The 24,585-nt window shown below is 34.2% G+C and overlaps 1 protein-coding gene across 1 annotated transcript in view; it reads left to right on the forward strand.

Moving 5' to 3' along the window:
- Positions 1-24,358, forward strand: part of GPR137C (G protein-coupled receptor 137C) — a 76,321-nt gene extending 51,963 nt beyond the window's left edge. The window contains exons 3-7 of the mRNA XM_043984491.1: positions 1,367-1,592; positions 20,201-20,350; positions 21,467-21,592; positions 21,759-21,877; positions 22,777-24,358. Of these exons, the coding sequence (XP_043840426.1) occupies positions 1,367-1,592; positions 20,201-20,350; positions 21,467-21,592; positions 21,759-21,877; positions 22,777-22,948 (793 nt within the window). The 3' untranslated portion in view covers positions 22,949-24,358. The remainder of the gene's footprint in view (positions 1-1,366; positions 1,593-20,200; positions 20,351-21,466; positions 21,593-21,758; positions 21,878-22,776) is intronic.
- The last annotated feature ends 227 nt before the right edge of the window (positions 24,359-24,585 follow it).

A 24,585-nucleotide genomic window follows, 5' to 3' on the forward strand; every position in this document is an offset into this window, starting at 1 on the left:
AGGGATAGGGACTTTGAGGCTTAGGCAACTATGCACTGAAAATAGAATAAGGAAGGGAGACAATTAAAACTACATTTAAAGAAGTCCCTTCTTATCCCTAATAATTTATAGGTAAATTCATGGGAGCTAGATCCAAACAAATACTACACTGGAAAGTCACATCTCAACCCCGTCTAAGGGAGGCACCAATTTATTGTTTTTGTGCACTTTTGGCTTCTGGGAAGTAGAACACTCACCTGAACTAGTTAGGACACCTACTGGGTAGAAATAGCTGCCTCACCTTTAGGGGTAATAAGTTCCTGCACTTACAAAAAACAATGCATCATGATCCCCTAATTCCAGATTGATGATGACCTCATTCCCTAACCTCCTCCATTTATCATATGTGCATCAAATTGGCTGTTCAGTTCAACAGGGGCCATATGATATGTCCTGGTACTGATATACTTCACTGGTAATTATATGTAAAAGAAGGGTAGTTATCAATTGTTTCATCAAGGAAATACTCCATGTTCCTCAAATAAACAAAGGGGGGATGTGAGAAAATAATGGGATTTGTCAGATACTCAAAGATCCACCTGGAGATTAATCTAAACTGATTGAATTAAGTAAGAGTGATTGACTGATGATTAGCCTACTTCAAGTTAGATTGTAACCACACCTGTATAGTCCTTAAGAAGGTATTGTTCCCAGAAGCTAAGGACTTTGAACTCAACTGGAGACCACCTTCAAGTCCAGTGAACCAGTGGAACTGTATGACGCTAACCAATCCAGCTTGAAGCAGTGTAAGGACTGCCTATGCTCCAGACCTATAAAAAGCTTCCATACTCAGTTTGAAGGGAGTTCGTAGTTGAAGCAGGCTCCTGGCAGAGGACTTGAGGAAGAACCCAACCAGGGTGGAACTTTAGGCTAGATAGGCCTTTTCTTAACTTTCTGAACTCCACATGAATGCCTGGTATGCTTTAATAAATGCTTAATGCCCAAAGACTGGTACTAAAGCTTCTAATTTAAGGCAACCACACATTTATATTTTAAACATCACACAATTAGCATGCCATCTACCTCACATAGCTGTCCTGTTCTTTAACCATCTTTTCTTCAACATAGCTTTTTAAAAAATAAACAATTTTTGTTATTCTTGGCATTCCTCACTAACCTCAATTCCTTTTGAGCTTTAATACTCCTAGTGTTGTTCTTACTGACAGTTTTGTATTTGCATACCATTAGTAAAGTTTGTTTTAATGAGATTATGAAGTTAATATATCTGAGGAAGCATGAACTGATTTTTAAGTTTCTTTCATTATTTTTGTAAATGCACCTAACAAGTTTGCTCGGGTTATTTGTTTTCTTTTGTTTTGTTTTTCAGAATTCTACACCTGGGATTTATGATGGCAAGTCTTCTCTTTTTGGTGATGAACTTAACTTGTTCAATGTTAGTTCATGGAGATGTTTCAGAAAATCAATTGAAATGGACAATATTTGCTCAAGCAATAATTAGTGATGGCCTTGTCATTCTTTGTGTCATTTCATTACTTAGTTATATGTGCAAAATTTCAAAACTGTCATCAGCAAATATCTACCTCAAATCAAAGGTAAGTGTATTGTCACTTAAAATGAATTTTGGATTCTCTCTTCCAAGATACTCTATATAGGCAACTAGGTAGCACTAGTATGCTGGACCTGGATAAGTAAAACCTGAATTCAAATCCAACCGCAGACACTTACTAGCAGTGTGATAATGGGCAAATCACTTATAGAATTCTGTCTTCCTTGATTTCCCTTTTATTTAAAATGATGATAGCAATAGCTCCTACATCCTATGGTTATTATAAGAATAAAATAAGAAAATATTTGTAAAGTGCTTTATAAATGCTAGCTATTAGTATTACTATTGCAATATTATTTAGATATTTAGATCTGAGATCTCAGCCATGTGAGAGTACTAATTTCACTAGTGCAGTCCTTAATCAAAAGTCCTTAATGCTTGTTTATAACATACATTTGTTGTCTGTTTCCTTTCTTATTCATTATTATCTTTTATCTCTTTACTTCACATGCCAGTCCTCAATCTATGACTCTATCTAAGCTTATCCCTTCCTACCTATCCAGACAGACCCTTGTCCATATCCTTACACAGAAGGTTCATCCAGAGTGCTAGGAACCTTCCTTTGGGTATAAATAAAAACTGAGCTGGCCTTTGGTTTTCTTCACACTCTTTCCAGTCATTTTCCAGTTCAAACCTGACCTCAGATGCTTACTAGCTATATGACCCAGGGCAAATCACATAACCACTGTTTGCCTCAGTTTCTCCAACTATAAAATGGGAATAATAATAACACCTACCTGCCAGGGCTGTTTTGACAAATGAGTAATATCTGGAAAAGTGCTTGGCATAGTGTCTGGTACAGTGTAGGTGCTATGTAAATGCTTATTTCCTTCTGTTATCCTTCAAATGTTTCTGACATCCTTTTATATGACTTTCACGCAATTCCTCATTTGTAATTTATTGCAGCTTGCTCGACCCATCATTATGGCTTCTCCATTGCCCTTTAGGGGATCATCAAGTCAGTTTTTCAGACTAGTATTCCATAACTTTTGGCCATATAACACTATCAGAAGGATACTGATGTTAAAAAATGAACCTTTGGGACAGCTAGGTGGCGCAGTAGATAAATTACTGGCCTTGGATTCAGGAGGACCTGAGTTCAAATCCGGCCTCAGACATTTGACACTTACTAGCTGTGTGACCCTGGGCAAGTCAATTAACCCTCATTACCCCGCAAAAACAAAACAAAAACAAACAAACAAACAAAAAAACGAACCTTAAAAAAAAAAAGAGTTTAAAAAAAAAAACAAAAAATGAACCTTGGTGTCAGGGATAAGGATCCTTAAAGGAACTGTGAAATTTCCCAAAAGTAATCAGGGTCTCCTGCTAAATTGTGAGCACAATTTACCATACATAGTGTTTCTGTCCAATGTCTGTGTATTGACTGATGATTTCTAAGAGTTGTGTATCCCACTGCATGGACAATAGGCATTCTTTATGCCGCAAGGACTTGTTTTTTCTTCAGTATTTATAGGTCTCAGTTGGGAAGCTATGTACTTTATTAGGGCTTTCTTTAATGACCCACAAACAAGAACATCTGTAGGACTTCATTAGGGAATCACTTTTCCTTGAGTACTCTGCCTAATATTAAGCAAATTAATTTGGTAAACATACATCCATCTTTCTCTTGTATGTCTTATATACAGAGAAATAGATAACAAAATTATCTTATACTAGAAAGTTTGATTTTTGTATTAACATGTTGGAGATACCTCATTGGATAGTTTGTAAGGTTGACTTTTACACTTCTGAATCAAATGCCTTTTGTTTTATAATGAAACAGAGTGGAATCTTGTATTCTCTATGCCTTTCTTGAAAGTATGTGAATGAAGACGTGGTATTATATAAAATGTTTGCAAAAGCCTAAAAATCTTACTTTCATGAAAAATTCCCTATGTGTGTCAGTCATTTTCATAATACTTTGAAGAGATAAATTAGGCAAGGTCATTTACTAATCTTATAATCTCAGTTTTGCCTTTTGGAGGGAAGAAGGATACCTAAGGTTTTTGAGGATTTTTTAAGCATTTGATATCCTCTTATTTTCTAGATATCTTGAAAATTAATTTCTTAGTACCCTCAATTTGCTTGCTCCAGTATGGATATCCTCTGGATATAATTGGTCTAGTCCAAAGCTTCTTAAACTGTGGATCGCAACCCCCATATGGGGTTTGTAACTGAATATGGGGGTCACGAAAAATTTGGGAACAGTAAAAGCTTATGCATACCTATTTTATATACCTATATATCCAGGGTCATGTAAAAATTTCTTGGGCCAAAAGACATCATGAGTGGAAAAACTTTAAGAAGCCCTAATCTAGTTAAGCCGCACTTACCATCTTTTTCTACATGGTCATTTCAACTTCCTCATACAAATGTTCCTATGGACCTCGAGTTGGCTATAAAAATCTTTAGAGGCCAAGATGGTGGAGTAGAAGCAGAAGCTCAACTGAACTCATCCAAATTATCCTCCAAGCAACTTTAAAATAATGCCTGGAATCAAATTCTGTAGTGACAACCAACAAAAGGTTGGGAAACAAGGTCTCTTCCTGGGTAAAGACCAGAGCACAGGTCAGGAGAGGAAAGATCACACCTCTTCTTAGATCATACCACCTTGGAAGAACTAAAAACCTACATACCCCCAGAACTAGTTCTGAAAACAGCAGCACAAAAAACCTGAAGCTTAGGAGAGTGCCCTTTCCTCCCCAGGATCAGAGCCTAACTTTAACATAGCTAAAAGTCAAGAAGCAGACTAGGAAAATGAGCAGACAACAACAAAAACAAAAACATGACTATAGCAAATTATTATGGTGACAAGGAAAATCAAGAAGCAAACTCAGAAGACAACCATGTCAAAATACCTATAAGCAAAGCCTTAAAGAAAAATGTGAATTGGACACAAGCCCAACAAGAATTCCTGGAAGACTTTAAAAATCAAATTAGTGAGGGACAGCTAGGTGGTACAGTGGATAAAGCACCAGCCCTGGATTCAGGAGTACCTGAGTTCAAATCCAGCCTCAGACACTTGACACTTACTAGCTATGTGACCCTGGGCAAGTCACTTAACCCCCATTGCCCTGCAGGAAAAAAAAAATCAAATTAGTGAAATAGAAAAAAAAAATTGGGGAAAGAAATGAAAGAGATGCAAGAAAAGTATGAAAAGATAGTCAACAGTTTGGTAAAAAGAGCACAAAAATACTGGGGGGAGGGGGAAAAAATCCTTAAAAATTGCACAAATGGTAAAAGAATCATAAAAATACATTTTAGAGAAGAACTCCTTAAAAAGTAAAATTGGACAAATTTTTTAAAAAGAGGTATAAAATTCACTGAATAAAATAATTCCTTAAAAATTAGAATTGGACAAGCTGAAGCTAATGACCCCACTAGATAAAAAGAAATAATAAAACTAAATCAAAAGAATGAAAAAGAGAAAATGTGAAATCTCCTTGGAAAAGCAACTGGTCTGGAAAATGAATCCAAGAGAAATCATTTAAGAATTATTGCTGTGTGACTGTGGGCAGGTCACTTAACCCTCACTGCCCTGCAAAAAAAATTAAAATTAAAAAATAAAAATTTTTTTTTTGCGGGGCAATGGGGCTTAAGTGACTTGCCCAAGGTCACACAGCTAGTAAGTGTCAAGTGTCTGAGGCCGGATTTGAACTCAGGAACTCCTGAATCCAGGGCCAGTGCTTTATCCACTGCACCACCTAGCCGCCCCAAAAATTATTTTTAAAAAAATTATTGGACTACCTGAAAACTATGATAAAAAATCATATTTATCATATTTTAAGAAATTATCAAGAAAAACTGCCATGCTATCCTAGAACCAGAGGATAAAATAGAAATGAAAATAATCCAATGATAAACTTCTGAAAGAGATTCCAAAATGAAAATACCTGGTAATATTAAAGCTAAATACCAGAGCTCCTATATCAAGGAGAAAATACTGCAAGCAGCCAGAAAGAAACAATTCAAATATTGTGGAGCCACAGTCAGGATCACACAAGATTTAGCAGCTTCCACATTAAAGATTATAGAGCTTAGGATATATAAATGTGTGTGTGTGTGTATGTGTGTGTGTGTGTATGTGCATTATGTATATTCCAGAAGGCAAAGGAGCTAGGATTGCAACCAAAATTAACTTACCCAGCAAAACTGAGTATAGTCATTCTGGGGTTGGGGGAAATGCATTATTTAATGAAATAGAGTACTTCCAAGCATTCCTGATGAAAATATTATAGTTGAATTTTTAAAAATTGACTTTCAAATAGAAGACTAATGAAAAGTGTAAAAGGGTAAAGATGAAAGAGAAAACAGAAGGTGTTAAATAATGTTAAAATTGTTTACATTCCCATATGGGGAGATGATAATTATAACTCCTGAGAACTTTATCATTATTGGGACAGATAGAAGAAGTATAATAGAGGGCATGGGTGTGAGTTGAATATGATGGGATAATTTCCAAAAAAATATAAAAGAATGAGAAAGAGGGATGAACTGGGGGAAGGGGGAAGGAAGAGGAACATCTGGATAAATTAACTCATTAAAAACACATGAAGGGCAGCTATGTGGCACGGTGGATAAAGCACCAGCTCCGGCTTCAGGAGGACCTGAGTTCAAATCCAGCCTCAGACACTTGACACTTAACTAGCTGTGTGACCCTAGGCAAGTCACTTAATCCTCATTGCCCCACCAAAAAAAAAAAAAAAGGCATGAAAGAGCTTTTACAATGGAGAAGATTTGGGGGTGGGGTCAATGATTGAATCTTACTTTCATTGGACTCAAAGTGGGAATAACATACTCAATTGGGTATGGAAATCTATCTTGCCCTACTGGAAAGTAGGAGAGAAAGGAGATAAGAGATGGAGGGTGGGGTCATGGGGAAGGGATTGATATAAGGGAATGCAAATTAAGGGAAGCAGTGGTCAAAAGCAAAATAGACTTTTGAGGAGGAAGAGAGAGAGGGAGAGAGAGAGAATGATAATTAGGAAAAATAGGATGGAAGGAAATAATAGTTAATAATCATAACTGTGAATGTGATAAACTCACCCATAAAATGGGAGCAGGTAGCAGAATGGATTAAAAAATAGAATCCAGGGGACAGCTAGGTGGTACAGTGGATAAAGCACCAGCCCTAGATTCAGGAGGTCCTGAATTCAAATCCAGCCTCAAACACTTGACACTTACTAGCTGTGTGACCCTGGGCAAGTCATTTAACCCCAATTGCCTTAACCCCCCCCCAAAAAAAAAAGTTAAGAAAAAAATTTTTTAAACCCAGAATCCAACAATATGTTGTTTACAAGAAACATAATTGAAACAGACATACACATAGAACAAAAATGAGAGGCTGGAGCAAAATCTTATCATGCTTCACCTAAGGTTAAAAAAGGTGGTGGGAGGGAGCAATCATGATCTCAGACAAAGCTAAAGCAAAAGTAGACCTCATTAAAAGACATAAGCAGGGAAAGCTACATTCCACTAAAAGGTACCATAGGCAATGAAATAATGTCAACAATAAACATAAGCATTAAGTGCCATAGCATCCAAATCCTCAAAGGAAAACTTAAATGGGTTATAGAAGGAAATAGACAGTAAAACTGTATTAGTGCAGCACTTCAACTTTCTCCTCTCAGAACTAGTTGAATCTAACCATAAAATAAACAAGAAATAAATTAAGGAAATGGGTAAAATTTTAGAAAAGTTAGATATGATAAACCTATGAAGAAAACTAAATGGAAATAAAAATGAGTTTACATTTTTCTCAGCTGTATATGGCAACTTCACAAAAATTGAGCATACATTAGGGCATGAAAACCTCATAACCAAATACAGAAATATTAAATGCATCCTTATCAGACTATAATGTAATAAAATGATACTCAATAAAGGGCCATGGAAATATAGATTAAAATAATTGCAAACTAAATAATCTAATCCTAGAGTGAATGGGTCAAAAAACAAAGCATAGAAACATTCGATAATTTGTCATTAAATTATTGTCATTAAATCATTAATTTATCATTAAAGAGAAATTACAACAATGAGACAACATACCAAAATTTATGGGATGCATCCAAAGCAGTATTTAGGGGAAATTTTTATCTTGAAATGCTTACATCAATAAAAGAGAAAAAGCAGCTCAATAAATTAAGCATGCAACTTTAAAAAAAGTTTTTTAAAAATTTTAAATCTCAATTAAACACCAAAGTAGAAATCCTGAAAATCAAGGGAGAGATAAATAAAATTGAATGTAACAAAGTTTTATTCAAAAAATAAGCTACTGGTTAATTTGATTTTTAAAAGAAGAAAGCCAAATTACCAGTATCAAAAATGAAAAGGGTGAATCCACCACCAGTAAAGAGGAAATTAAAGCAATTAGTAGCTATTTTGCCCAGTTATATACCAATAAGTCTAACAATTTAAAAGAAATGGGTAAATATTTGCAAAACCATAAAATGCCCAGATTAACAAAAGAGGAAATTGAATAACCCTATCTTATTTAAAGAAATTGAATAAGGCATAAATGAGTTCCCTGGGAAAAAAATATCCAGAACCAGATGGATTGACAAATTAATTCTACCAAACATTTAAATAACAATTAATTCCAATTTGGTATTTAATTGGGGATTTTTAATTTGGAGTGTTAAAATTTTATTCATTTGGTAAATTAGTCTATAGTTTTACTTCTCTATTTTCACTTTCTGGTTTAAGTATCAAAACCATATATGTGCCATAAAAGGAAAAATAGTCAAACAAGGAGTCTTACCAAATTCCTAAGGAATATTGATATAAAACTTTTAAAGCAATGAGATTACAGCATTATATCACAAGAATTATACACTATGACAAGGTGGGATTTTTACCAAGAATGCAGGGCTAGTTCAATATTTGTAAAACTATGACAATTCTACATAAATTAATTTACTTATTCAGTGCCATACCAATCAAATTACCCCCCCCCAAAGAATTTTAGATATCTAGAAAAAATAAAAATAAAATTCATCTGGAATGGTTAGCAATCCTTATCTCAGACAAAGCAAAAGCAAAAATAAATCTAATTAAAAGAAACAAGGAAGGAAACTACATCTTGCTAAAAGGTATTAGACATATATGCACCAAGTGTTATAGCATGCAAATTCTCAGGAGAGAACTCAAGTGAATTACAAGAAGAAATAGACAGCAAAACTATACTAGTGGGGGACTTAATCTTCCCCTCTCAGAACTAGATAAATCTAACCAAAAAATTAATCAGAAAGAAGCTAAAGGGGTGAATAGAATTTTAGAAAAGTTAGATATGATAGATGTCTGGAGAAAATTGAAAGGTGATAGAAAGGAATATACCTTTTTCTCAGTAGTACATGACACCTACCCAAAAATTGATCTGGTATTAGGGCACAAAAATCTCACGGTCAAATGTAGAAAGGCAGAAATAGTAAATGCATCTTTTTCAGATCATGATGCAATAAAAATGATATATAATAAAGAGCAATGGAAAGACCAAAAATTATCTGGAAACTAAATAATCTCATCCTAAAGAATGAGTAGGGGCAGCTAGGTGGTGCAGTGGATAGAGCACCAGCCCTGGAGTCAGGAGGACCTGAGTTCAAATCTGGCCTCAGACACTTGACACTTACTAGCTGTGTGACCCTTGGCAAGTCACTTAATCCCAATTGCCTCACTAAAAAAAAAAAAAAAAGAATGAGTGGGGGGCAGCTAGGTGGTGCAGTGGATAGAGCACTGGCCCTGGAGTCAGGAGAACCTGAGTTCAAATCCGACCTCAGATACTTAACACTAGCTGTGTCACCCTGGGCAAGTCACTTAACTCCGATTGCCTTAAAAAATAATTAAAAAAAAAAAAAAAGAATGAGTGGGTCAAGCAACAAATCATAGAAACAATCAATAACTTCATCCAAGAGAATGACAACAATGAGACAACATGCCAAAGTTTATGGAATGCAGAGAAAGCAATTCTTAGGGGAAATTTTATATCTCTAAGTGATTACACGCATAAAATAGAGAAAGAGGAGATCAATGAATTGGGCATACAATTAAAAAAGCTAGAAAAAGAAAAAATTTTAAATCCCCAATTAAATACTAAATTAGAAATTCTGAAAATTAAAGGAGAAATTAAGAAAACTGAAAGTAAGAAAACTATAGAAATAATAAAACTAAGAGCTGTTTTATGAAAAAATAAATAAAATAGATAAACTCTTGGTTAATTTGATTTTTAAAAAGAAAGAAGAAAACCAAATTACCAGTATCAAAAGTGAAAGTGGTGAATTTACCACCAATGAAGTGGAAATTAAAGCAATAATTAGGAGCTATTTTGCCCAACTGTATGTCAATATATTTGGTAAGCTAAATGAATTTAAGGAATATTTACAAAAGTATAAGTTGCTTTGATTAACTGAAGAGGATATGAAAGCCTTAAATAAGCCCATTTTAGAGAAAGAAATTGAACAAGCCATCAATGAACTCCCTAAGAAAAAAAATCTCCAGGGCCAGATGGGTTTACAAGTGAATTCTACCAAACATTTAAAGAACAATTAATTCCAATACTGTATAAATTATTTGGAAAAATAAGTGAAGTTGGGGCAGCTAGGTGGCACAGTGGATAGAGCACCAGCCCTGGAGTCAGGAGTACCTGAGTTCAAATCCAGCCTCAGACACTTAACACACACTTACTAGCTGTGTGACCCTGGGCAAGTCACTTAACCCCAATTGCTTCACTAAAAAAAAAAAGTGAAGTTCTACCAAATTCCTTTTATGACACAAATATGGTATTGATACCCTAAACCAGGCAGAACTAAAACAGAAAGAAAATTAAAGACCAATTTCCCAAATGAATATAGATGCAAAGTCTTAAATAAAATATTATCAAAGAGATTACAGCAATTTATCACCAGGATAATACACTATGACAAAGTGAGACTTATACCTGGAATGTAGGGCTGGTTCAACATTAGGAAAACTATCAACATAATCAACTACATCAATAACAAAACTAACCAAAATCATGTCTTTATCTTAATAGATGCAGAAAAGGCTTTTGACAAAATATAGCACTCATTCCTATTAAAAACATTAGAGAGCATAGTAATAAATGGAGCTTTCCTAAAAATGATAAGCAGTATCTACCTAAAACCATCAGCAAACATTATATGTAATGGGGATAAGTTAGAGGCATTCCCAATAAGATCAATGATGAAATGGGGATGTCCATTATCACCTCTATTGTTTAATATTGTACTAGAAAAGTTATCTTTAACAATAATAGAAGAAAAGGGAATTAAAGGAATTAGAATATTAGAAAAGGCAAAGAGGAAACAAAACTATCACGCTTTGCAGATGATATGATGGTATACTTAGAGAATCAACTAAGAATGCACTTGAAGTAATTAACAACTTTAGCAAAGTCGCAGCATAGAAAGTAAATCCACAGATTTATGTCAACATTTCTATACATGAACAACAAAGTTCAGCAGCAAGAAATAGAAAGAAAAATTCCATCTAAAGTAAATGTAGACAATATAAAATATTTGGGGGTCTACCTGCCTAGACAAACCCAGGAACTCTATGAACATAATTACAAAACACATTCAGCACAAATAAAATCAGATCTAAACAATTGGAAAACTATCATTTGCTCATTGATAGGCCAAGCTAATATAATAAAAATGACAATTCTACCCAAGCTAATTTATTTATTCAGTGCCCTAGCAATCACACTACCTAAAAATCATTTTATGGAGCTGTAAAAAATAATGACAAAATTCATCCGGAAGAACAAAAGGCCAAGAATATCAAGGGAACTAAAAAGAAAATTCACAGGAAGGTGGACCAGCCATACCAAATATGAAGCTATACTATAAAGTAAAAGTCATCAAAACTATTTGGTACTGGCTAAGAAGCAGAGTGGTAGATCAATGGAATAGCTTAGACACAGGAGACACAGTAGTAAATGACTTTAGTAATCTAATGTTTGATAAACCCCAAAACTCCAGCTTCTGGAATGGGAACTCAGTATTTGCCAAAAACTGCTGGGAAAACCGGAAGATAGTATGGCAGAAACTAGGCATAGAACAACTTACACCATATACAAAAATAAGGTCAAAATGGGTACAAGATTTAGGGTGATACCATAGAGAGGAAAGAATAGTTTACCTCTCAGATCTATGGAGAGGAGAATTGATGACCAAACAAGAGATAGATAATATTGTGAAATGCTAGATGGATGATTTTTATTACATTAAATTAAAAAGGGGTTGTACAAACAGAAGCAATTCAGCCAAAATTAGAAGGGAAGCAGAAAGCTGGGAAATAATTTTTATAGCCAGTGTTTCTGATCAAGTCCTCATTTCTAAAATATACAGGTGCAGTGGATAAAGCACCAGCCATGGAGTCAGGAGGACCTGAGTTCGAATCCAACCTCAGACACTTGACACTTACTAGCTGTGTGACCCTGGGCAGTTACTTAACCCCAATTGCCTCACCAAAAAAAGAAAGAAAGAAAGAAAAGAATGCAAACCATTGCCCAATTGAGAAATGGTCAAAGAATATGAACAGGCCGTTTTCAGAGGAAGAAATCAAAGCTATCTATTGCCATATAAAAAAATGCTCTAAATCACTATTGATTAGAGAAATGAAAATTAAAAGAACTCTGAGGCACCACCTCACACCTATCAGATTGGCTAATATGACAAAAAAGGAAAATAAAAAATGTTGGAGAAGCTGTGAAAAAATTGGAACACTAATGCATGGAGTGAGTTGTGAACTGATCCAACCATTCTGAAGAACAATTTGGAACTATGCCCAAAGGGCTATAAAACTGTGTATACCATTTGACCCAGCAATACCATTATTGAGTCTATATCCCAAGGTGATCATAAAAAAGAGAAAAGGACCTACATGTACAAAAATATTTTTGTGATGGTGAAGAATTGGAAATTGAGGGGATGTCCATCAATTGAGGAATGGCTAAACAAGTTGTGGTATATGAATGTAATGGAATACTATTGTGCTGTAAGAAACAGTGAGCAGGCAGATTTCAGAAAAACCTGGAAAGACCTACATGAACTGATGCTGAGTAAAATGAGCAGAACCAGGAGAACATTGTACACATTATCAACAATATTGTGTGGTAACCAACCATGATAGACTTAACTCTTCTCAGTAATACAATGATCTAAGATAATTCCAGAGGACTCATGATAGAAAATGCTCTCCACATCCAGAAAAAAGAACTGTGGAGTTTGGATCCAGATTGAACCATGCTGTTTCTACTTTTTTGTTTTTGTTTTTTCTTTTTTGAGGTTGTTCCCTTTTGTTCTGATTCTACTTTCACTGTTTGATGTGATTATACATATATAACCTATATTAAATTGCTTGCTGTCTTGGAGAGGGGGCAGGGAAGGGAGGGAGAGAGAAAAATTTGGAACTAGAAATCTTATAAAAACAAATGTTGAAAATGATCACTACATGTAACTAGAAAATAATAAAATACTTTTATAATTAAAAAACCCATATATCAGTAATTATCTTTAAACATACTGTACAATATCCAAATCTACCATCCACAGTTTAAGACATTGTACATAGTATAAGAAAGTTGAAATTTGAATAAATATGAACCTAATGATACCAGATTGTAATAAGCAAGTTCAACATGACATGGTAGGAGACAACCAAAGAAGTGATCTCTCCCTCTCCCATGTGAAGGAGCCTTTCTCTCATAAGACCCTCTGTTGAGCATACTTAAGGACCTTGTTCATTATCTTAACTAAGAATCAAGTGGAACTTTTTACTTCTAGATTTAAAATACGGAATCTCCTTCAAGAGGGCACCAAAGTACTCTCAAGACAATAAACATCTCTTGAGAAGCATTCAGGAGAACAGTATTGGCATATTAGGGAAATCTGAAAAAGAGCAATCTCTTTCACTAAGATTATAACTTGACTTATACGAATGCCTATTTATCAATAGGGAATTAGAGACAGAAAATACTACTGTATTAAAACACTGACCAGCAAGGAATGAACAGATTTTTCAGGGGGAAAAATGTGGTAAAGCTTGAATTATCTTTTTTTCCTTTTTTTCTTTTTTGGGGGGGGCAATGGGGATTAAGTGACTTGCCCAGGGTCACACAGCTAGCAAGTGTCAAGCGTCTGAGGCGGATTTGAACTCAGGTCCTCCTGAATCCAGGGCCGGTGCTTTATCCACTGCTCCACCTAGCTGCCCCCAAGCTTGAATTTTCTTACCATCATTATACATTAAATTTGACTTACTGATTTTTTTTTATCAAGATGATGGATTGAAACAATACTGGTTTTGTTTTTGTTTTTTTAATCTGAAGAATAAATTTCCAAGAATCAGGCTAAAAATCAGAGGGGATGCTTGTAAGTCTTCAATATGGAAAGTGATTAAAGATCATTGTTTTGAAGAACAGTTAAAGGAGCAGAATAGAAAACATTTCCAAAAGTGATTAAATTTTTTTTGGAAACTAAGAAGCAGAAAATCACCAAGAAACTGTCAATGTTCCTCTCAAAATCTATGATGTTAAGGGATATAACATATCACCCAAGATAAATTTCTTGGATTCACATTTGGACTTCTTCCCAGAAAACCTAGGTACTATTAGTGATGGAGCACCAGAAATGCTTCCATCAAGAAAACTACGAAAGGAAATGCAATACCAGGGCAAGTCAAGTCCAAGTATGCTGGCTGACTAATGTTGGACATTGATAAGGGATATTCCACAGACAAAATACCATATGATATTGTCATTACCTACATTTTAGGTGAGTTAAATGAGCCCAATTTTGTTTAGTCAAATGATTCTTCATGTAAAACTGATGAAAATGGTGGGCAATAGACAAAATCTGAAGTCAAATTTGAAGTCAGGCAAAAAAAATCAACTATAAAATTTTCCTATTTTATGGTTGTGAAATAAAGCCTTTTGTTATTGTTGTTTTCCAGTATAATTTTCCACTATCCTTCCTTTCCCAACAGAATATAGATTCATTTCTAAAATCTTAATTAGTGTCCTTGGCTTCCTCATCTCTTTGCTTAACCAAGATGATGTAGTTCATTTTTTTCTTTGTTTTTGTATTTTGTTGAGGTAGTTTCTAGGATCTTTTTGGCCTCTTCATTATGGCAATTGAGTTACATTAGCTAAACTTATTTAAGAAATCATTACAATCTATGTCTGATGCTCTCCCATCATTTCCTATAATAGCTTGCTTATTATATAGGTTGTTTTTAATTGTAGGCAATAACTTTTTCTTTTTTATTCTTCTAGTGTTGTAAATTTGATTTTTCTTAACTTAGGTGGTATGATCATAAATAGGCAACTGTGGAAATCATTGCCACATCAGTAACCAGTGGTTTTCTGTCCCTGCAAAAAATCATCTTTTGATATTATGTGGCACTTTCCCCAAGTCAAGCACTTCTCAATTCTTATTATGGTGTATAGCTGAAAGGTTTCTGTGTAATCTACAAGCCTTTTGCCTCTCTTTTCTTACTCCTGAATTATATTTTCTAACATTTTAAATCCTCCTCTGTACCCATAGAATCATAGACTTTGATGGTTAGAAAAAGACCTCAGATATCAGACCTGAATACAATCTCCTCTATAACATACCCAAAAAGTAGTCAAGCCTCTACCTTGAGTCCACATCCCATGGCAAACCATTTCATGTTGAAATCAGAATTATGAGAGTGTTTATAAACAGACATATACAGTGTCCCAAAAGTCTTAGTGCAATTTTAAGCTTTAGTAACCTCAGCAGTATAAATGCAACAAACTTTAAAATATTTTGAGTCTTTTAAAATATCAATAGGTGTCTTATTAAAATTCAATATAACAATAATATTGTGCTATACCTTGCTCTACCTTATTATTTAAATTTCTAAAAACTCCCAGCTGCTGCTATTCAGTGACTGAAAGGAATACATTTGTAATTCTTATGTTAAAATCATCCAAAGAATGAGGTTTTGATGTATACATGATAGTTTTGTCATGATCCTACAAGAAAAAAATCTATTTCATTTGACTAAGGTAGCCAAGCAAAAGGACCTTTCCAACAGACTGATCCATCTGAGAAAATCATTCAGTAATTGTTGCACATGCAATGCATAATGGCAGAGTTCCCTGTCTTATTAAATTAAAACGAAAATTTTATTATTCAAAATTCAAAAAACTAAATAAATGTAAAAGAACTTTATATAATTTCAAATGATGTTTTTGTAGGTTTGTAGCATTTATAGTTCTTAAATGATTAAAAGTTTTAAATTGAACAAAGATTTTTGGGACACATGATCCTCTGAAGTCATTGTTTTCATATACACTGCAATCATTTTCATAGTAATATTTTTACAAATGTTTATAATAATCACTGCATTCTAGATGATAAATGTTTGGTGAAATGCGGTTTCTTCTTTATGCATAATAAAATCACTTCTATCAGTTCCTTTATTTACCCTTCCAAGGAAAACTTTTAAGCCAGCCTTCCATTATTTACTGTGTTAGCCTAGTAGGGATGAGAAATAAGTTATGATAATATTATTGCTTAAGAATTCCACAATATCAGTTAATTTAGTGTCTATATCTATATCAGCTTATTTTGTAAAATGAAGACATTGTATTGTAGGATCACTACGATTTCTTCTAGCTCTAATATTAAAGTCAGGTTTTTAAATGTCAGATTTTTAATAAAAGTTGGTTAGTACATAGGTTTAGAAAATATCATGTCACTTTATCCTCTGAAATTTATACATGATACTTAAAAGTTGTTCTAAACTTAGTGGTAACTATTAGTGTTTTAAATTCTCTTTTCCCCATTTTCCCTCTCTTTTCCCTGAGGGAAATTGAGGAAGGAGGACATTAACCTACTCATTTTCCCCTTTTATTTATTTAGTCACAATCTATGTGACTCGGTAATTCTTAAAGGGCTCTGATGGGGTGGAAGATAATAGTTGAGCCATAACTAGGTCACCTTAATGTGAGCATAAATACATTATATATGTAGATAAATTCTAGTATAGCCAAAGGATACTCATTTGCCAAACACCTTGGAACTCCTAATAAATGAAAAGCTTCTAAAATATTAACATTTGTTTTAGGCAAGAAACAGTGCATTACCTTGGATGGCATCATTGCCCAGTCATAGAAGGCAAGATAGTTTCTTTTTTTTTTTTTTAGTGAGGCAATTGGGGTTAAGTGACTTGCCCAGTGTCACACAGCTAGTAAGTATTAAGTGTCCGAGGCCGGATTTGAACTCAGGTACTCCTGACTCCAGGGCCGTTGCTCTATCCACTGCACCACCTAGCTGCCCCGGCAAGATAGTTTCTTAATCAGGTGGAACTAATATTTTAGTTTTTGTTTAATCTTAAAACAATCTTAATGTAGTAAGCTATATTAATTAGGATTCATAGCTAACATTTATGTAGTTCTTTAAGGTTTCCAAAGTACTTTCAAAGTAGTGTCTCATTTTATCATCACACATGGTGGAAGGTAGGTGCTATTATCCCCATTTTACAGATGAAAAAACTGAGGCCAAGAGAGATTAAGTGGATTTCCCAGGGTCATGAAGCTAGTAAATATTTGTGACTGCATTTGAACTCAGCTCTTTGGAACTCCAAGTCCAGTACTACTTAGCTACCTAATTTCTCAAGATTTCTGTTCTAAAAATTTTAGTGGAGGTTTTGGTCTTATATTATTAAAGATATTTCAATGGCGATTGTTTACGGCATACAGTAAAATTAATTAACTTTATCAAAAACTTGATTTTAGCTTTTGTTCTAAAAATCAAATTTATTATTTGAATATAGTAAATTAATTATAACAGCTATTTGAATTTTAGAATTACATCATGCATGTTGTGCCTGGTAATCTTAGTGGTACAGGGTTTTACTAATTTACTAATACTAACATATTACTAATATGGTAACAAATACTTGTTTATATTTATGACTACGGTATAAACTGAAAAGGTTGAATTTGAAATATTAAGGATATATAACTGAAACCAAATTTGAAAAGAAAAATTTAGAAGTAGATATTTAATATCATGGTGATTCATGAATGGATCTGATGTTAATGTGTGAGGAACCGCGTCAGTGATGAAGATAACTAAATATGCCTTTTCATCCTATGCTGCTTTTTTCAAACTTTTCCATAAAGGCACTATATTGGGCCCACCAAACATATCGGAGACATTTTTCTAGCTTTCCTAACATTGTCAGAACATGCAGGCTCATCCCTCACTTTTACCAGAACTGCCTTACCGCATTTGCCACTTATACACTTCTTTTAAGATTGCTTCTTCTGGGGGCAGCTAGGTGGCACAGTGGATAGGGCACTGGCCCTGGAGTCAGGAGTACCTGAGTTCAAATCTGGCCTCAGACACTTAACACTTACTAGCTGTGTGACCCTGGTGTTGGTAGAACCTACTCATTGGTAAACCCTACTCATTCAAATCATGCAAACACTCCATTGCCCCATGCTAACCAAAACTTTTAATTCTCTGAATACTAGTATTCCATACTTCAGAGCCATGGCATGACTAGAAAAATTTTGGTGTATTTTAAAAAAAATATCCATTTATCTCAAGGAGAAGTTTGAAAGCACTGTGTAATTTCCCAATTTCCCAACTGTAATCCAGCCAAATTTCCAATACAATTCTGGGCCCACTTCATATTCTGTGCAATAACTAGCCAAGCTCCACAAGCTACCCATAGAACTGGACAAATCATTCTTTGACTTATTTATTTCCTATGTAATTAGGCCCAATTCTTAAATTATTTTAGAACATGGAAAAACAGCACCTACTTCACAGGGTTGTTGTGAGGATCTAATGAGATATCATATACAAAGTACTTTGCACACCTTAAAGCTATATAAACACTAGCTAACTCATCTGTTTTGTTATCTTGTGTTATTTTCCTAGGTACTTGCCAATGTCTAGTTTCCCAACTGTTAACTCAAAGAAAGTATGCATTACATAAACATGAGGCATACAATTAGTCGATAAGCCTCTGGCCTGTAGTTGCTTGATCTTGAGCCATATTATTCTCTGTACTCATGCCTGTCTTTGCAGTGAAGTATTAAAACATATGTTTTTCATTTGTAGTTTAGTTTTGCAATCTTTTAGACTTTTTCTACCTCCACTTCCTCTGTAACACATATTAGCCCAGAAGCTTAAATTATTTTCATGGTGACCTTTTTATTAATATTACTATAATAGAATTTCATTCCCATGAAATGATGTGAATCTAAAGGCCAACCCTTTTATTTGCTTTTCCAAGGAGGACCATTTTGCAACTTTTTTTCTATGTGTTTTCCTTCTATTAGTTCACTTTACTTCCATCTCCTTTATAAATAATCCCTTAATAAAGTGCTTCCAATGATTATCAAAATCAGGTCTTTCTGCACTTGGAAAATAAAGGAAATCTTCACACTGCCTGGTAAATTTCTTTCTTTCATTTTTTTTTTTTTGCAGGGCAATGGGGGTTAAGTGACTTGCCCAGGGTCACACAGCTAGTAAGTGTCAAGTGTCTGAGGCTGGATTTGAACTCAGGTACTCCTGAATCCAGGGCCCGTGCTTTATCCACTGCACCACCTAGCTGCCCCTGCCTGGTAAATTTCTAATTGACATGTCTTGAAGACAATCTAAGCCCCCAAATTAGACATATAACAGACACTATTTGTAAATTTAATGAGGAGAGTAAGTAGCATAGTTGAGCCAAACTTAGGGTAACATAAGAATTATTTTGTTTTGTAAGATGTGGTTTATAATTTCAATATATCTAAATGGATCTAAATGGAATTTCACACTCCAATCAAGGTAATACAATTAGTCTGTAAATGCCAAACTATTCCTCATCTTGTCCTTTGACTCATTTTATGTTTAGAAGAGAACTTCTTTACCACTTATATTGATGCAGGGATTCTTCCAAAAGTGAGTTCCAGTTCTTTTTTACAAATCTGCCTCTATCTGGAACTTCCTTAAGTAAAGTTTTAGATGAACAGTACTCAGACTTTTCTCACTGGGGAAATAAAAGTACTTAAAGCAAATAATAGTGTCAAATATAATATAAAGTTAACATTGAGAGATAATGAAATTGATTGAATCTAAAGTTAGCTAGAACCACACTATCAAAGTAAAAAACATAGCTATCCTTTCTATTTTTTTTTTTTTTTAGTGAGGCAGTTGGGGTTAAGTGACTTGCCCAGGGGCACGCAGCTAGTAAGTGTTAAGTGTCTGAGGCCGGATTTGAACTCAGGTACTCCTGAATCCAGGGCCGTTGCTCTATCCACTGCTCCACCTAGCTGCTCTTTTTTGTTTTTTTTTGTTTTGTTTTTTTATCCTTTCTATTAACAACTGATATTGTAGGGTGGGATTGTTTGGGAAATATCAGTTGTGTCCAAACAAATCATATGAAAATATTTTCATAAATTCAGTTCAATTTAACAGGTTTCAAAAGTTTATCATTTACTTACCATGTACCTAGCATAATACTTAACCATATACTGTATCTGAAAAATTAATCATTTGAATTCATTTATAACTTTGACATCATGATTTTTATCTCTTTTAGGGAACATCTGTGTGTCAGACTGTTATAGTAGGCTCAGTAGTCATTCTTCTCTACTCTTCAAGAGCTTGTTATAATTTGGTGGTGATTACTCTATCTCAGGATACTATAGAAAGCCCATTTAATTATGGATGGGATAATCTTTCAGAAAAGGTAATTTTATAATGTGCATTGCTAATTGAAACCTATAAAATAAAATAAATTTTAATTTGGATAGAAATGCTAGATATTAGATGCTATTATTAATTCTGCTTAACTTGTTCCTGAAGTTCCAGTTACATGCACTTATGATTTTATTAAATCATTGTTTAGAAGGTGTTCTTAGTCATATTTCTTGAGAATATTGCTAGCATCTGGAGAGTGGCAATAAAGGTATCATTTATTTTAATAAAGTCTTTAATTCTTTTGTATTATATGTGCTTATCTCATATCTTAAAGTAAAATTGAATCTCTTGCTGAACATCCACTCAGAACTACTATATAACTTGAATACTTGGTTGAAAATTACAATTTTAGGAGAATATTGCTCAAATCCTACAGTTTTCAACCTCACTAATGGAAAAAGACAACATTAGTACAGTGATCCTTATTCTAACATTCTCCAATCCAAATGAGTTTGTGTTTATTATTTTTTTTTAAGTTGGAGATACTTAGGCATTTTTTTAAATTGTGAATCATTGTTTTAAGTGGGAGAAATTACCAGAGGTGTGGTACTTTGTGCTTCCATTCTCCATTATATACCATTCTGATAGAATGAAAAATGAGTAACAGCATGGACAAGTAGGTCAGAATAGTATGTTATTATTCAGCTATACAATTATTTTTATTTTTAATACTTGTTCTTGCTCATACAAACGCAGGTACCCAGATTTTTTTTTCTGTGTACCATCTGGAATACTTATTCTAACAACTCTCCCTCTCAATCCAAGGTAATTATACCCCAGACTTAAAAGGTGAGGTTTCTCTGAAGACATTTTCTTTCTTTTTCAAAGTGTTTTTGCTAAAATCAATATAATTGCAAGCGAACTGTCCCTAGCAAGAAATTAGCAAAAAAAAAAAAAAAAAAAAAAAAAAAAAAAAACCATTTTACATATGTACTTTGCAGGTATCACATGGAAGATGTGATTTCATTTGTTTGTGTACTTCTAATTGCTTTCTTAGTGCTTAAATTTTTTTTATTTGGTTCTTATGCACAATCTGAGGCAATTTGGTTGTGGTGGACATTTCATAAATGGAACAAAAGTATTTTAACATGCTATGTACTTGCAGAATCATATGGAAAACATCAGTGAAGAAGAATATGTAGTGTTTGGCATGATCCTCTTTTTGTGGGAACATATACCAGCCTGGTCAATGGTACTGTTTTTCAGAGCACAGAAGCCAAACCAGAATTTGGTAGGATATTATAATTAAAATACCTATAATTCTTTTTAAAATCATGATGTTTTTCTATGACTAAATTTAAAAAGCTTTAATATAGTTTCAAGTGTCAGGCTCCATCATAACTTGAAAAGAAGACAATTTTGGCATACTTGTTTTTTATACAGTCTTTTTTTCACAGGCTACTGATGGTATTGTAAATAGTCACAGTTATACTTCCAGAGCTTACTTTTTCGACAATCCAAGGCGGTATGATAGTGATGATGACTTGCCAAGACTTGGAGGTTCAAGACAAGGAAGGTAGATGTAACCAAAATCAATTAGACAGCCTTAATGTTCTGTTGAACCCATCTTAACAGCTCTTAATTTTGAAGAAAAATTTTTTGACCCTTAAACATTATATGATAGCATAGTAGCCATATGTCAAAATCCATGAGATACTATATAAAGTGGGAGCTATGATTTACCAAAGAGTTTAAAGCAATGGGCATAAAGGCCATTAAAAGCTATCCTTCTTTGTTACTTCCTGCCTTTACCCCTAATTCTACAGGTCTGGATGGGAGATACTGGGAAATTATCCTCTAGGTCCTTGTAATCCCTGAAGGTATACTGTCTCACTCACCATAAAAATATATGTATCCATATCTTCAGTGTCATTCAAAACCCACTGAAGAATAAAAAAAAAAAAGACCTCCTATCACCTCAGGAAATGGTCCCAAATGTACTTCTGGAAGGATTGTGGGATCCTCTGGAAATCCTCTTGTGAACTAGGGTTATTTGTTCTGGCAGGGGAAACTACTCCATTATCTAAAATTGCTTTTACCTTCAAGTATAGTGCTCTGCATACAATAGGTGTTTAAATATTTATTTGAATTTGTTTTGAACTTTAGTAATCATTAACAGATAAAGTTTTATTTTATATTTCTTTTGGGGGTATTTTCTTTTTAAAGCCAGGTTAGTGTAACTAAGATAACAAAGGCATAAATGAATAATACTCTACAGAAGAATTTCAGCCCAAAAATTCATTAAATTCCAGATAAATTTTTTGTGGAACTGTTGGGGAAGGGGTTAAGTAGGAACACAAAATTCTGGACCACTGAAACTAAATATTATAGTTAATTGAAAAGCTTCTTTTTAAAAATGGTGACTAATTTAATTATATCTTAGCCATAGTTTGAATTTTGTTGTTGTTATTGCAGTTTATCTAATTCACAAGGCTTGGGTTGGTATGGAACCATAGCTGGAAGTGGCAGCAACAATTTCATAGTCAATCCTCATCTCAATGGATCAACATCAGATTCTGCTCCTTTGCTCTTTACTTGTGGTAACCTAGACATGAACAATCACCATAGCTTATATTCAACTCCATAAAACTGGTAACACCACCAAAATCCATATTCCTATTCCTATTTTCATGAGTATGTATTTTCTAAGTATTTTGGCTTTATCCATATCAACATTCCATTACCTTTTATAGCTAAGAGGGAAAAAATAAAGCTAGAATTACCTATATAAATGGAAGACAAAATCATTACTCATGATCTCTTCGTTGCACATGAAGGAGAATTGAAACTTTAGAGTTGGAAATAAGGACCCTAGTATTTCCTGATTTTAGAAACATTAAATGCATATTTGCACTTTTTTTCCATTATGCTCTGGAGGAAGAAACAATAATTTGCAGAATAGTCTAGAGTTCAAATTGTTTTGTTTTACTGTACACCAAACTTGGGCAGCGGTCTTTCTGAAAAGATCAAAGTGTCATAAGAGAATTTTGGTACTGACTTAAGTACCATTTCTTTTTGAAAACAGCAACTAGCTAGAGCCTACAATATCAAGCTGAGACATGAACTATATCTCTGGTGCTATCTAGTTAGTTCCTGCTCTGTGTTTCTACAAAATTCCAGATTGATAAATCAGCTATATTTCCAGTGTTTCCTAGCTAGTTTTCTGTTTTATAGATCTTCCCCTTCTGCTATCCATTTTTTGAAGTGTAAATCTTTACCTTCTTCTACCCTCTGCAAAATTCCACTGTAATCATCTTGCCTTATAACTAAAACCTATATAAAGTTTCTTAAAATGCTGTTCATGGCCCATTGTTTTTTGTGAACCATGGGTCTTTGCTCCTAACACATAATAAACTGGTTATTAAAATGTCTCTGCATGTTGATAAGTATAATTGGCAGTAGCACCTATCAACAAATCCTTGGATAACTTCCATGTCAAAAGCATATGTTATGGGGGCAGCTAGGTGGCACAGTGGATAGAGCACCAGCCCTGGAGTCAGGAGTACCTGAGTTCATATCCGGCCTCAGACACTTAACACTTACTAGCTGTGCAAGTCACTTAACCCCAATTGCCTCACTAAAAAAAAAAAGCATATGTTATATATTCAGTAATGTTCTCTGTATAGAACTGCAAAATTAATTAGAAGGACATAAAGCAAATTCAAGCATAACAGTTCAATACTTTAAAAATACATACCAGAAGTATTAAGTTTCTAAAGAAGTGGTCTTTTAAACATGAATTCTAAAACACTAACCAAAATTTTCTTGAAAGTATTTATAATTGTTGTAGTAACTTTAATACAGTGGTGACTAGCATTAGTCAATAAAAGGTAATTGTCAATTCTTATTAGGCAAAACTAGCTAATGAATGCTCTGACTAGACTTCTTGGTCAAGAGATTCTTTTGCAGTAATATGACTTCATTCTGTACGGAGTACCTGAAAGCTAGTTTTATCAGGGGAAAAAAAAACAATGAAAAAACAACGAATTTAGGGGCAGCTACATGGCGCAGTGGATAGAGCACTGGCCCTGGAGTCAGGAGGACCTGAGTTCAAATCCGGCCTTGACCCTGGGCAAGTCACTTAACCCTCATTGCCCCACCAAAAAAAAAAAAACGAATTTGAACTTAGAAATGGTAGAAATCCTTGGGGCTAAACAAGTTGATAGATGCAGTTCACAAAATTCTAATTGTTTAGGGTTGTTTTTTAATGTTGTAGATTAGGGC

This window comes from Dromiciops gliroides, chromosome 2, assembly GCF_019393635.1.
Source record: "Dromiciops gliroides isolate mDroGli1 chromosome 2, mDroGli1.pri, whole genome shotgun sequence".
NCBI classification, from domain to species: Eukaryota; Metazoa; Chordata; class Mammalia; order Microbiotheria; family Microbiotheriidae; genus Dromiciops; species Dromiciops gliroides.